The 15,323-nt window shown below is 40.8% G+C and overlaps 2 protein-coding genes and 1 long non-coding RNA gene across 5 annotated transcripts in view; all 3 read left to right on the forward strand.

Moving 5' to 3' along the window:
• LOC149972843 (uncharacterized) overlaps positions 1 to 2,973 on the forward strand; it is a 36,790-nt gene extending 33,817 nt beyond the window's left edge. The window contains exons 2-3 of one of the 2 annotated variants that reach the window (XR_016490603.1): positions 1,061 to 1,167; positions 1,645 to 2,973. This is a non-coding gene — a long non-coding RNA (uncharacterized LOC149972843). The remainder of the gene's footprint in view (positions 1 to 1,060; positions 1,168 to 1,644) is intronic. The other variant, XR_016490604.1, reaches the window with a different exon arrangement.
• A 379-nt stretch (positions 2,974 to 3,352) lies between these two features.
• LOC110501683 (gap junction beta-2 protein) lies at positions 3,353 to 6,855 on the forward strand. The gene is made up of 2 exons (XM_021579414.3): positions 3,353 to 4,132; positions 4,669 to 6,855. The coding sequence occupies exon 2, from the start codon at positions 4,696 to 4,698 to the stop codon at positions 5,506 to 5,508; it is 813 nt and encodes a 270-aa protein (XP_021435089.1). The 5' UTR covers positions 3,353 to 4,132; positions 4,669 to 4,695; the 3' UTR covers positions 5,509 to 6,855.
• Positions 6,856 to 7,356: 501 nt separating this feature from the next.
• On the forward strand, positions 7,357 to 14,668 carry LOC110501682 (gap junction alpha-3 protein). 2 transcript variants are annotated; one of them, XM_021579413.3, is made up of 3 exons: positions 7,357 to 7,551; positions 9,135 to 9,196; positions 10,575 to 14,668. In XM_021579413.3, exon 3 carries the CDS (start codon positions 10,610 to 10,612, stop codon positions 11,915 to 11,917), a length of 1,308 nt encoding a protein of 435 aa, XP_021435088.2. In that variant the 5' UTR covers positions 7,357 to 7,551; positions 9,135 to 9,196; positions 10,575 to 10,609; the 3' UTR covers positions 11,918 to 14,668. The 2 variants fall into 2 exon arrangements, with proteins under 2 accessions (XP_021435088.2, XP_021435086.2); XM_021579411.3 differs by having other exon boundaries at positions 7,361 to 7,708.
• Positions 14,669 to 15,323: the final 655 nt, after the last annotated feature.

Raw genomic sequence — 15,323 nt, forward strand, 5'->3', positions numbered from 1 at the left:
TGGATGTAGCTGGCAGTTATCACACTGAAATGTTAGCTTTAGTCTGTCTCTGTAATGTTCATGTACACCACCACCCCACCACTGCGACTTGTATGCTCTAGTCGTCTGGCCCTCGCTACATATTAATCGCCAGACCCACTGGCTCCAGGTCATCTACAAGTCCATGCTAGGTAAAGCTCCGCCTTATCTCAGCTCACTGGTCACGATGGCAACACCCATCCGTAGCACGCGCTCCAGCAGGTGTATCTCACTGATCATCCCTAAAGCCAACACCTCATTTGGCCGCCTTTCGTTCCAGTACTCTGCTGCCTGTGACTGGAACGAATTGCAAAAATCGCTGAAGTTGGAGACTTTTATCTCCCTCACCAACTTCAAACATCAGCTATCTGAGCAGCTAACCGATCGCTGCAGCTGTACATAGTCTATTGGTAAATAGCCCACCCATTTTCACCTACCTCATCCCCATACTGTTTTTATTTATTTACTTTTCTGCTCTTTTGCACACCAATATCTCTACCTGTACATGACCATCTGATAATTTATCACTCCAGTGTTAATCTGCAAAATTGTAATTATTCGCCTACCTCCTCATGCCTTTTGCACACATTGTATATAGACTCCCCCTTTGTTTTCTACTGTGTTATTGACTTGTTAATTGTTTACTCCATGTGTAACTCTGTGTTGTCTGTTCACACTGCTATGCTTTATCTTGGCCAGGTCGCAGTTGCAAATGAGAACTTGTTCTCAACTAGCCTACCTGGTTAAATAAAGGTGAAATAAATAAAAAAAATAAAAAATGTACACATTCAGTGTTCAACTTGGAAGTAAGAAAATGGGGAATAGTACACCCAAGAAAAAAGTTACTCATTTAAATGCTTACACTCTAGAACCCTTACTAGAATCATCATAGAATATGACTAAAGTACTTGGAAGATGTTCATTTTCGGTCATAGTGAGACCATACAGATCTGATTTTGCTCCTCTGAACTTCTGTAACAAATAAGATCTTCTCATTGCCTTAAAGTCTGGCCAACCCTCTATGTATGGGCCACTCTCCCAGGTCTGGAGGGCTATCTCCAGTGCTACAGAGAGGGCATGAGGAGTGTTCTGATCGCTTTTGAACCTGTTCCCGAATTCTCTGGGGAGGCAGCCGAGCGCATCAACAAAGTAGGCTTATGTGTTTGTGTGTTGAACTGTTTGTACTAACTCCACTAGATTCTAGGACTAGGAAAAATATTTTCAGATTTGACTAATCAAGTTCAAGGTGTGAAAAACTGGGTTAGTTCAAAGAGTGCAATGTTTACATGTGGAACTTTTAGTCCAATGAGCTCAAGGTCGAGCGTTCTACATATTTCCTCCTCCTAGAACTTTACTCTGTTAATTAGACATTACTCAACCACATGCCATCAGGCTGTTCAAACATTATTATCCACAGATGGAGGCTGTCGTGAGAGAACACCCTGACCATAGGCAGAAAATATTTCACAAGCAGAAAATATTTCAAATTGGACCAATTTAATGCATCCAAGTGTATCCAACCAAGGAAATATTTTACCAGGCCAACAGCAGACAGAAATCCCAGCAGCTAAAACTACTCTCTACTCATCTCATCTTCTCCCTCCCTCCTCTGATGTATCCCTACAGGAGATGTGTGAGCTGACCCGCAGCACCTGTCTGCTAGGAGAGAGAGGAGGGATCAGCTCCTCATGGGCCTGGCCAAGCTCAAGAAGTGACCACTGGACTATCAACACCACTGATGTACAAGATGGACTTGTGTCTGGGACTCTTCTGTCCATTACTCAGGCCTTCACTGACCCTCACTCAGCCTGAGGAGCATGGTGATGAGAATGATCTGATCTCTCAATGGTGCCTACACTGGGGATGGTAATGAATACTGTAGCCCTGAGTCCTCACACACAATCGCTCAACTAATCTGGGATGTTGCTGTAGGAGCCCACACACACAATAAACCAATCTGGGGATTGATTGCCATGCCTTCTCAGAAATATATCCATGTTTTATGCAATCAACAAGTTGATGATCAGACAAAGGAAGTAATGGTTTGGTCATACCACAATGGTTTCTTGAATTGTGAATATGAATTGTTAATGTGATAAACTTGTTTAATGATTTTTTAATTTTTTTTATTCAAATGTTGAATTTCTCTAGGATTGGAATAGATTTGAATTGTCCTTATCAAGAACTAAAGATAAACAACAAACATATGAATTGATTGAAAATACATCATAGGGTTTTTCATATTGTGTTACATCACATTTTGGACAACTATGATTGGGATCTGTTAAATGGGTTGAACATCAAAAAAAATATCTTCCCTCTACATTTGTTCTGGTGATCTTGTGACTCATGATGACTATGTACTTTATACAGTATGCTTGACCAGTAATTAACACCGAATTCAAGTGTCCCGATCTGACAACAGTACATTTGAAGTTAATGTGATCACAGGGTGTATTCAGTGAAATGAAACGTTCAGAATGTTTAATCATACAGAGCGAAAAGTGGAGCGAGTTTCCCAAAGGCGGGAGCATGGTCCTTCTCGCCCGCTCCAGTTTCTCTCCAGTAGCGCTCACTTGACGAGCTCAGGGCATCGCCGGCCCAGCATGCATTTGTATTCGACTTGTGTGCTGCTATAGCTCTTTGCTTTGGCTACTATCATTTAGTATGCAAAATATTTTCATAAAGAAACTGATAAAAAAATCAAGGTGATTTACAAAGATGAGTAAGTGATGTGTTGTCTTAAATCTCTCTTGTCGTGATGTGTGTTTTGTTTTATATTTGTATTTTTAATCCCAGCGCCCGTCCCTGCAGGAGGCCTTTTGCCTTCTGGTAGGCCGTCATTGTAAGAATGTGTTCTTAACTGACTTGCCTAGTTAAAGGTTTTAAAAAAAAGGGAGTGCGGTGAACTGAAGAATCGTTGTGGAATCTGAAAAGAAAGTTATCCCGAAAGCCGTTATCGTGTACTTATTACGTGCAAATGCTAACAGAATGAAACGAGATGGGTAGCTAGCTAGGTGTGTCATTGTAGGAAACTATTTATAAACTAAAAATCAGATTAAGTTTCGTTAATTTTTGTTCTATTATCTATACAATAGGCCATCAATAAATTTTGGCTCAATATGCCTGGCATATTAACGTTACCTCTTGCAAGGAGCTTTCCGTTTTGATAGGGTTATTTTACCTAAAAATACTTTAGGCCTACCTACAGAAAAAAAAAACACATACTCATCCCTGCCCAGCCTGGCAAGAGTGTCCCAAGGGTGTTTAGCGTTCCCAGTGGCTCTGCAAGCACTGAGCACATATTCTCCCGCTGCTGGCATGCTCTCCAGGCACCTGAGCCTGAAAGCAGTGACTCAGGCCAAGCTCATGTTTCTAAAAATGAATTCAAAGGGACTGTAGATGGAGCCTAATAAGGCATTTTTCGTTTCATTTGATTTTAATTATAAGTAAGTCACAGCCTAGATGTGCAATTTATAGACTATAATGATTTAATACAACGAAATGTTATTTAAATGCTAAGGCTTAATGTCCGACAGCCTAGTGTGTCGCACTCGCAAATGCTTTACGATGTATTGTATTTCTTTGTAGACTATAGCCTTGAAATAATATAGCCTAAATAAATCATTTTCGTTCCTTCTCAGGCTACTTGTTTGGCTCCTGACCTAGTTAGTGTTTATATGCTGTTTAATATGACATGTAACCCATTTCAAATGATGACAACCTTTTCCGGTTGTTTATTAAAATACTTTTAATTGAAATCATAATGGTTTGGTTTCAATACTTCGAAACCAAATAGTCGATTCTGGTAGTCATAAAAATACATAGGCCTACTCTGTCCTGAACATGTCCCGGTATTCCGATTAGCGAGTGGAGTTGATGAGTGCTCTTATCCTTGGTCTCGCCCCTAGCGGGTGGATCCTCAAGAAGAGAAGATTATAAAAACTCAGGTGCATCGCTCCAGAGCTCACACACGCAGCTTTCTCAGTTGGACTTGTTTCCAAACAAATCACACTTTACTCTTCTACGTTTGGAGTTCCTTGACAAGACGGCGTTAAAGAGAACCGAAAATTGAAGTTGATGGAAGTTTGCTGATATTCCAGGAAAGTGGGAGGTGAGTTAGCTGTGATTTGTGACTCATTCGTGCCGCATATTCAACGGTTTTTTTCGGATTTATGTAACGATAGAGCCGATGGTGAATGAGATTTAGATGTTGTCCCCCTTATATACAGGTTAGAATTGTCAGGTTAGAAATTCGATGAGGAAACCAAAGTTGATATGTGATTGATTGTCGAATTGTTATGGACAGTTTGACATTTTGTGGCCTATTTTAATGAAAACAAAAGCGATTTAATTGATTTTTCTAAGATAATGGGAATTCACTTTCTTGTATGACATGATTTGTTTTGATCCGTCTCTCAATATAGCCTCACTGTTGATAGCCACTAGCCAGTGTTGTGTGAAGGTAATTACTTGACTGAAAACACACATTATATACTGGGGGGGGGAACTAAAACAAACACTTAACAGTGATGTAGGTCTACTGTTTTCCTACCCAGGGTCTGTTTGGTTTTCTGAAAATAAAACCTTTGATGTCCACTAAGAACTGAAATGAATTTGTATCCTTCTTTCCATTCTTGTGTTCTCCAGGTGGTCTCAGACAAAGTTGCCTTAGAGATGAGTTGGGTTGCTCTGTACACCCAGCTGGGCGGGGTGAACAAACACTCCACCAGCCTGGGGAAGATCTGGCTGTCTGTCCTCTTCATCTTTCGTATCACCATCCTGGTACTGGCTGCAGAGAGCGTGTGGGGAGACGAGCAGGCTGACTTCACCTGCAACACCCAGCAGCCCGGCTGCAAGAACGTCTGCTACGACCACTTCTTCCCAGTGTCACACATCCGCCTCTGGTGCCTACAGCTGATCTTTGTGTCCACACCGGCCCTGCTGGTGGCTATGCATGTGGCTTACAGGAAGAGTGGGGACAAGCGGCACATCATCGCGGCCTCACGAAGCGGTGGGGATGACAAGACCAGGCAGGTGGACCTGGAGACTCTAAAGAGGCGGCGTCTGTCCATCACTGGGCCTCTGTGGTGGACGTACACCTGCAGCCTGTTCTTCCGCCTCATCTTTGAGGCTGGCTTTATGTACGCACTCTACTTTGTCTACGACGGCTTCAAGATGCCTCGTCTGGTGAAGTGTGAGCAATGGCCCTGCCCCAACAAGGTGGACTGCTTCATTTCACGACCTACGGAGAAGACCATATTCACCATCTTCATGGTGGTCTCCTCTGCCATCTGCATGGTGCTCAATGTGGCCGAGCTGGCCTACCTCATCGCCAAGGCCCTGATGAGGTGCTCCACCAGGATTTCCAAGAGCCGTACCTATGCTCACCCTGATCATGTGGCCCCGGACAAGTCTCTACTACAGAATAAAAAGAATCAGATGCTGCTGTCGTCTGTTACGGATTCCTCCAGCAACAAGACTGTGTGAGGACAGCCCAGTGCCTGTTCTTTTTCATTAGAGACTACACATAACTAGGGAGTAGAAATCTATCAGTGTGTTGTTACCATGAGATGAGACCATACTTGGATTCTAGATGCCTGTAGCAGCTGAGGATGTAGAGGATATTTCTCTCTCAGTGCCCTAAACTACTTTTTGAGTTTTAAAAGTGAACGTGCTAGAATTGGATGTATTATTGTTATTGATATCAATTTAAGGTGCTTGTATGTTTGAGCTGTATGTCTGTTCAGGGAGTGGTAGGTTGAACAGAAGTGAGAAATGGGTCTAGAGTGCCACCTTCTGGTTTACAATGTGTTTGCAGGAGTTTGCTGTTTTATTGTGGAGAGCAACCAGAATTGGTTAACATTGTGTTCAGCTTTTGTGGGAGACTTTTCCAAAGCAGAAACTCACAAATGTGCAGTTTTGCTCCAAGTTCTATTTGAGGATCACCCGTGTACACATATCTGCCTGAATTCTAACAGTGACGAGTGGAATTTCTCAAGTACCAAAGCAATTTTAAGATGCAGTGCCTTGAGAGAGTCGCTATCAGCAGTGTCAAATAGTACCTGATGCTGTATATTGAGCACAATGTTTCAGGGAAGATGGCTGATCCAGTTGAACATTCTGGGCAGGTTTCCTGGACCCAGATGAAGCCTGTGCCTAGACTAGATGGCATGCTCAATTAGGAATATTAATTGTAAAGTGTTTTTTGGTCCAAGAGTAGGCTTAAACTGGGTCCTGGAAACTGGCCCTTTGAGCATGCCAACTGTGACAGACATGGCCTATTGTTGTCAAGACTGGTGGTAAACCTGGCTACAGAGCCTAACTGGGGGTGTTGTCTTTCAGCTTGCTGCTTATTTTAGCCACTGAACTAATCAGTGTACCTCTTTCAATGTGAGTAAGCAGACTGATCTACTGGCAAAAATGGCTTAATGTGCTCCGTCCAAACATACATGTAGAAGTTGGAACACCATAACTTGTATCACTGTAGTGACAATCTGACTGTTACCTGGGAAGACGTAGGGACACTTACCAGTGAGATGCATCCCACACATTTTGTGATGGCTCATGATTTGGACATTGTCATGGAAAGCAAACCGTAGGCTAACTTTCTCTCAATATTCAGTTGAGGTGCTATTTGTATTGTGATTGTTTAGAGGAAATGCCAAAGGATATCTGTAAATGCAACATTTTGAAAGCCTCATGGTCACACTTCAGCAGTTAGAAAGCTGATAGATATTAATTTGAAGGATGTTTGATTTGTATTTTTTTATCAGCTATCTGCACTTTGACCCCCAGTCTTGAGACTGTTTAATAAATGTTTTAAAAAAATGATACTTATTCCTTTCACACTGTTGGACTATCAGTTGTAATAACAATGATTGATTGCATTTGCATCAACCTCAGTCACTAGGATGCGCTTCTCTGGACAACCAAGAGAGGGCAGGAAGTTATTGATATAGGTTTTGGGGTGGGTGACTGCATTTGCTAACTTTTGATAGCCATATGACAAGTTAATTTTATTCTAGTGAAGTGTATAATCATAAATACCTAAATCACATACTTTATTTGACAGGCCTATGTTCTCCCCAGCTTTCCAAATGAACTATTTCTCACAGGTGGGTTACTGTATAGGCCTACTGTATTGTCAAAATCGCCTAATTCAGCCACTATAGTAGGCCAAAGGTCAGATGTAAAGGAATGAACGCAGAACCCACTTTTCCGGGATAACATACACCCCCAGACTGCATAGCCTATAGTTGAAGCTTGAGGGATGAATAAATAAAAACAAGTTTACAGGGGCGTGGCGTGCATTGGTCCAGGGTGATGACTTTCTGAATTCATTCATGCATGGTCACACAATGTGACAGTCGCGATAACTGGGAACTGGAGGGAGCTGCCCTTCGCGGAAACATTTCCAAGTTAAATTTGCCTCGGAAAAACGAACTTTCCTTGCGCAAGTTTGGCGGCGAATCCACGTGTGAAGAAGTTTGCGCATGAATATCTTGGCCTGGCTGCGTTTAAAAGAGTTTGGTAAGCTGGCAGAGGTGCCAGAATTTGGGGACAGGGGGAGAGGGGAGGTTACCAGCTTCCTTGGGAGGTCTGTAGGCTATCCGACGCACTCAAAATATGGCACCAATGGCAGACGGATATTGCTTTCGATATTTAAGTTGGGCTTCCCCAGTTTAAGGTATGATTGAAGTTAGGTGTGAATATCTTTCCCGGCACTGTCGTCCTAGACCGTGATGCTGGTAACTTATATATAAGCACATTTTATTTAATGACAATGTCAATGTTGAGTGTGCCTATTTTAATTATTATAATATAGGGTTACTACTGTAATATATAATCAGGATTAAATAATAGGATAACAAAGTTATAGGGATGCTTATTAAAAAGAGCCAGTGGACGGACACAAGGCCTATCCTGCACCCTTTGTAACTGAAGGCTATCTGAACATGATCAAATTAATCAATATGACTTATTTAATGTTAAACAAAACCTTCATAAAACATCTGATATTGAATGTATTCGATTTGTATAAACTGATGAGACATTGTCTGGACTGATATACGTGTTTAGACAAAACAACAAAAATGAACATGCAGCATTCCAACCTTATCAGATATGGTATTCTAATCACGTAGTCTTTATACGAGCCTAATAATAGCAGTGATAATGCAAATATAAATATATGAAACGTATACATGTTAAAGCATTCTGCATTGTTTTATACAGTCATTTGTTTCCCATAGCACTGATGACTTCAATAGTTAGATGCCTGTTTTTTTTTCTCCCATTGATCAGCACTTCAAATTCTGAGACTAGCATTGATTTGGGGTGGGTCATCATCAGACCCATCAAACAACAATTTTGGAATCGATTAATCTGAAGTTGTATCAATATGCGTAGGCCTATAATGTTAGCACTTCTTAATATATATTTCATATGTATTTGCTGTGAACTATATAGGCCTAATATATATATATATATATATATATATATATATATATATATATATATATATATATATATTTTTTTTTAATCAGGGTACAAACTATAGGGTGGGCTATTGATAAGGAGAGAGAAATAGGTGAAAGCATATTTCAAAATAGAAATGTATTTGCATATAAATTATTTGTCAAAATGCCTGTCTTTCCAAACTAATTAACATCCCAATTAGTGACACCATACTAGTTATGAATCAGATTATGGTAATTGTCACTTCAATAAGAGTGACACCATACTAGTTATGAATCAGATTATGGTAATTGTCACTTCAATAAGAGTGACAAAATACTAGTAAACCAAAGAATACCCATCATTAAACAAAATAACAGATTTAAGCAGACTGGCACATAAAATAACATAGATTTAAGCAGACTGGCACATAAAATAACATAGATTTAAGCAGACTGGCACATAAAATAACATAGATTTAAGCAGACTGGCACATAAAATAACATAGATTTAAGCAGACTGGCACATAAAATAACATAGATTTAAGCAGACTGGCACATAAAATCTAAGGGAATAAGCTTCTTTTTAGTTTGGGTTTGATGTAAATACATTCATGGACGAATATGTTAACTGATTTCTACTCTTTTTCGTTACAGGTGTCATATATATTCTGAACCCTAGTCGATGGATTTATTACCGTCAATAGAAAAACATTTTAGTAAGTTCCAACTATTTTATGTTCCTGCTTGTGTTTTGGTTTTGGTGTGAATAGTAGATTGATCTGCTTGTGTTTTGGTTTTGGTGTGAATAGTAGATTGATCTGCTTGTGTTTTGGTTTTGGTGTGAATAGTAGATTGATCTGCTTGTGTTTTGGTTTTGGTGTGAATAGTAGATTGATCTGCTTGTGTTTTGGTTTTGGTGTGAATAGTAGATTGATCTGCTTGTGTTTTGGTTTTGGTGTGAATAGTAGATTGATAGGCATCTACTGGCAAGTTCATGTGCACAACGCTAACCGAACGCTATATATCGATAACAAAAGGCAGTAGACCTATTTGTCTTCATGCTCCTGGTCAGTAAAAAAACATTCTAAAAGCTTGTTTTTGACCATCATTATGGGAAAGTGTCATACTGATTATTCTGTTTGGTTTCATTTATGCCGCATGACGGTGCACATTATTGCATAGTTAATAGTTTAGTTAATGCATGTTATTGTGAGTATGGTGTATTTGCATTTATTGGCTGCAATTTCTGATACAAATTACCATTCAATTCCCATTAAAAGAACACACATTTTTTAGACTCAAACATCAAATGGCCTCTGCATTGGTTATTTCTTCTCTCATCCTTTTTTAACAAGTGAGGTAGAGATGTATTAGATTTAGCTAATTAATAATTGTCATCATGTTAAAAGAGGCCTATAGCTGGACTTTGGACTTGACCCCTATGGCCCTATTGGATCTGTAACAGTGGGAGTTGTGTGTGTCAGGGCCTACACACCGCAGTCCAACCTCTGCTCGCTGCTGTTTTTGAACATTATAATGTTGATCTCAGCACATGCCATCTGGGCAGTGGAGCGAGCGGGTGAGCGAGGGAGAAAGAGAGAGAGAGAGAGAGTGTGTGAGTTTGACAGTAACTGAGAGAAAGAGTGGGAGAGAGAGAGAACAGGATAGTGAAAGAGTGTTAGCATAAATGTCAGGTTCATAGTTCTAAGCTAAATAGTGAAATAGGGGGATTCACAAAATGATATGACATTACCGAACATTTCTATACCATTCACTTCCTTTGACCAATTGTTCGATTGAGACAATTGATTCAGCGGTTTACGTCAATGACTTCTTCAAGGCCATTTTTTGTAATTCATTTTAATAAGCGCTTAATGTGTTGTGCCGATGTGAAGTGTGATTAACACTTTGTATGTTTGTGGGTGATGATACCTCTGCTTTCTCTCTCTAAGTGTGTAATGCTTATCTGTCCATGTTTTATTTGACTGCTGTGTATGCTTTATGTTACACAGCATCACTTTGACAGGTTTCCTGACAATCTCTTTTCCCCCCTCTCCTTGTCTCTTCTTCCCCTCCTCCCTCTGTTTGCTCCAGACTGTACTTTCTCCCTAGGCTAGAAATCTTGAAGCATGGGTGACTGGAGCTTTCTGGGGCGTCTGTTGGAGAATGCACAGGAACACTCAACAGTAATCGGCAAGGTCTGGCTGACTGTCCTCTTCATCTTCAGGATCCTGGTGCTGGGAGCGGCAGCCGAGGATGTGTGGGGCGACGAGCAGTCTGACTTCACCTGCAACACACAGCAGCCTGGGTGTGAGAACGTCTGCTATGATGAGGCTTTCCCCATCTCGCACATCCGCTTCTGGGTGCTGCAGATCATCTTTGTGTCCACGCCCACCCTCATCTACCTGGGTCACGTACTGCACATCGTCCGCATGGAGGAGAAGCGGAAAGAGAAGGAGGAGGAGCTGCGAAAGGCCAACAGACTCCAGGAGGAGAATGAACTCCTTTACAACGGCAAAGGGGATGCAGGTGGAGGAAGAGGACGAGGAGGAGGAGGTGGTAAAAAAGAGAAGCCACCTATCAGGGATGAGCATGGCAAGATCCGCATTAGGGGTGCCCTGCTGCGCACCTATGTGTTCAACATCATATTCAAGACCCTTTTTGAAGTGGGGTTCATTTTAGGTCAGTATTTTCTCTATGGCTTCCAGCTGAGGCCGCTATACAAGTGTGCACGGTGGCCCTGCCCCAACACTGTGGACTGCTTCATATCTAGGCCCACTGAAAAGACCATTTTCATCATATTTATGCTTGTGGTGGCTTGCTTGTCTCTTTTGCTGAATTTGTTAGAGATCTATCACCTTGGGTGGAAGAAAGTTAAACAGGGAATGGTCACCCCTGATCATGCATTGCTGCCCCGCTCTGATGGTGTGGGGCCTGAGTCCATGACTTCAGCCTCCAGAACTGCCCTTCCCAACCTCAGCTACCCACCGATGTACACGGACGTGACAGCTGGGAGCGGTGCCTTCCTGCCGCCCATGGCAGAAGCCTCCCCGGCAGAGTTCAAGATGGACCCCCTGCAGGAGGAGCCCTCATCCTCCTACTACATGAGCAGCAACAACAACCACAGGCTGACCACGCAGCAGAACTGGGCCAACCTGGCCACCGAGCAGCAGACTCGGGAGATGAAGGCCACCTCCTCCTCCTCTCCCTCTGATAGTGAGCAGCAGCCTCGTGAAGCTGCTCCCCCCACCACCACCACCAACCCTAGCTCCAGTGGGGGCAGTTTGAGTGGGGGGAATGGCGATCAGGAGGGAGGCCACGTCACCACCACAGTGGAAATGCACGAGCCCCCCGTTATGATCACAGACCCTCGACGGCTCAGCAGGGCCAGCAAGAGCAGCAGCATCAGATCCAGGCCCAAAGACCTGGCAGTATAGTCAGTCCCCCTAAATACACCTCCAACCTCCCAAAGCCCCCAATGATTTTTCTATATAAAAAGTACAAAATAATAAAAAAATATTTTTGTTTTTTTAATGGAGGCAATGTGAGGCAGGGGGCTGGAACTGGAGTTGTTGCCTAGTATATATCTATTAACAGCAGTTGATACCAGTGCAATTGGTGAGTTGTAGCATACGTGTTAGAATAAAAAATGCACACAGTCTGATTGTGCAATGTTGGTTAAAATGGTCTGACAAGCTGAAGGCTTCGATATACTGGACATCAGGGGACTTTATGGTTCTTATTCCAGTTTAAAATGGCCAAGTAACTTTTCTGTTTGATTTTGGTTTTAATGGCCTGGTATGTGTCAATGTGCTTTTGTCAACAGTGGTTATTGTTGTTGTGCTTATTTGATGAACATAAACGCCTATTTATTCCAATTAGGAATGATACTGTACATTCATCAAGTCGTTGAGTTTGGTTGGCAAATTGCTGAGAACCAACTTCGAATAAAACTGTTATGTGGAACAAGTACGTACAGGGTGATTTGAAACCACTTGTGTGTTTAGTATGTTTACTCTTATGCTGTTATACAGTTCCTTCAAGTTGAGCCTTTCTTGAAACAAGTTATTTTTAAATCATTTTTTTGGTGTATCAGAAAGTCGCTTGCAAGACAAACTAAATCCAAACATATATGCTCTCATTCTTTCTCTAAGATGAAGAATACTGTTCAATGTCAGCAATGACACCAATATGGGGGACAGCATTTGCTTGTTCATTATCAAACTTTTATATTGTACTTTAACACTTCCTGAATTTCACAAATCTAAATAACTTTTATTTTTATAATATTCAGGAAATAGCCTAGCTATTTTTTGTATTATGTGTTTGAAGAGTAGCAGTGGAATCTGTAAATGCAAACTACAACTCACTGATTCATTAACTGGTCTGCAGATGCATTTATCTGTCTGATTTTTACCCAGGATCCACTTACTGAACACATCATTTACACAAACTATAACCAGATTATGGGTCAAAACTAGAAGTTGAATGTGTTCTTGTAGTCTAAAGCTGGTACAAGGTTCCATGGTTCCAGCCCCTGCTCCTACATTTGATTCTCGAATGCAGAAATTAAGCAAATAAAGTATTTGTTTTTGCCTGAAATTAAAAAGCGCACTGCCATATGGACAATGAAAAGTTGACATCCGATTTTAAGAGGTTGAAAACAAAATATAAACCAAATGCTTCAACTTAAGACGGTAAATAAGATTTGGTTTTTCTTAAACACAACATCACTTTTTAATCATTGCATCTTCATGTTGAGGGTAACTCACTCTCATACTTTATTGGTTTTTCTTAAAAGTGCTATTTTTTTTTAAACAGAATTGAATTATAATGAAATCTAAATTCTAAACTGTAGTCAGTTTATGACAACCAAAACAGCTATATGGTACAAAACGGACAAACGCAATGACGTTGCAAGTGTCATAACGCCAGGATGAAAAGTCCATTCTCATTTCTTATTTTTGATAGAAGTTCAACTATTACTGACTACTTCACCTGTTGTAAGCAATGGGAAGCATATGCTTCCGCCTAGTTAGTGTAAATGTAATATTTCACATTGTAGATTACCTGAACCATCTTGAATAAATGAATAGCTATGCAAGTAATTGCACAACACAATCATTCACTTAAAATAGGCCTTTTCTTAAATTACTTGTGAAACATGATTGGTATAATACCACGCTTCTATGTATTTCTTACATAGTTCTTATACGTTCAAATTACCATATGCGTATAGTTTATAGTTCGAGAAGGATCATGAATAAACACAATAACAAACATTCAATGCAAACTAGAAACCATAGTTACAACCGTGGAGAGACTACCCAAGGAGAATATGCAATCCTTTGCTTATAACAGTGTTACTCTTATTGGGACAACCGTTTTTCCCAATGTATGTTACCTTTTCATTTAAATTATTTAAATGTCACAAACCACAAAAAAAATCTGTGTTATTTGCATTTGTCATTTTGGTTCTCAAAGTTTATATTTTAGTAAAAAGGTAAAAGGTTTGCACATTTAGGCAAAACATGCTGTTCTAAGAAGTTTATATTGGTAGGAGAGAGAGTGGAAAAGTGGAGAGTGGAAAATGTCTTAACAGTTAAACACAACGGCTCTTTGCGTTAAAGACAGTATTTTTTTAAAAATTACGTCAAATGTCATGGTCTGAGACGATTGCAGAAAGTTTGGGTTTTCAAATATAGAAAAAAGTGGGCTGTGAGTATTTCCTGTGTGCTCACTCAGTGCTTTCACTATGTTCTCAACACATTCCTGTGACTCGCTGGTTAGCTTGTATTAAAACATCACACTAATGTTGAGACAATGTTAGCTGGGTAGCTGGCCCTTTTCTTCTTCTACACACAGCAACTTGTGTATCGTTTTGAGTTGCCCGCAAGCCCCTCATCCAATAGGTTAATATACAGTAGCTTTCTTCAAACTCTTGGTGTGTGTCATGCTGAGTGTGATTTCTCTGGCCAGTCAGGGAGTAGGAACCATCTGCATTATGCTCAGAACAACAGCCTGTTTCAATGCTGTCTTAAGAGAAGTGCCTTGTGTATGACATTTTGTAAAAACAAGTTGATGTAAATGTTAATTTACCTCAAATGTTTACAAAACTGTTATTAAACAAACTTTTTGTACCATATTTCCGGTATATGTGGCAATCAATAAAATTGAGCCAGTATGTGGACCTACTGTACTTGAGTATACATTTTCAACACACACACATTCTGCACCTTCATGAGTAGATAATATCTTGGGGAAGCTGGGATGCATCTTGTACAAGAGCTCACACTCACTGACCTTTAAATGTATCGCTCCCTCTCTTCACATTCCAAGGTTGGATGTGAGAATGGGATATTGCGCTGGAAAGGAGGAAAGAGTGACACCACTCCCCACAGTGCTGACTACCCTGCGAACACACATCCACACATATAATTAAATTGAGACCAGCGTGTCAGTCTCACACGTTGGAGACAAACATCTATCACAAATCCATTAAACACCATCACACAGACCCAGCAACTTTTACCAGCACCGGTGGACCAACTCCCCAACATTAAACCTCTGGGAAAGTTAATATGAGTTTGGCACAGAGGTGGCATATAATAACTAGGATAAAAATAGAGACAATCAACAGTATTATAGTAAACTGCAACCCAAGAAAACTGAGGGCAATGTAGTTAGCCAGCTGGCTTATGAATATGAATTAAGACATCAAGGTGTCGACGATATCTACATTGGGCACCACGAGTCAATGAGTGATTCGTAACCTGCCTAAAACAACAAATGACCAGGCTTAGGGGAGTCTAGTGTTGAGCCTGGAGTCTAGTGTAGAGCCTG

Source organism: Oncorhynchus mykiss, chromosome 22, assembly GCF_057628025.1.
Source record: "Oncorhynchus mykiss isolate SJ-2025 chromosome 22, ASM5762802v1, whole genome shotgun sequence".
Lineage (NCBI taxonomy): Eukaryota > Metazoa > Chordata > Actinopteri > Salmoniformes > Salmonidae > Oncorhynchus > Oncorhynchus mykiss.

Bases quoted from the DNA above. Each gene is read 5' to 3' on its own strand.
- LOC110501683 (XM_021579414.3), top strand. From the start codon at position 4,696: ATGAGTTGGGTTGCTCTGTACACCCAGCTGGGCGGGGTGAACAAACAC.
- LOC110501682 (XM_021579413.3), top strand. From the start codon at position 10,610: ATGGGTGACTGGAGCTTTCTGGGGCGTCTGTTGGAGAATGCACAGGAA.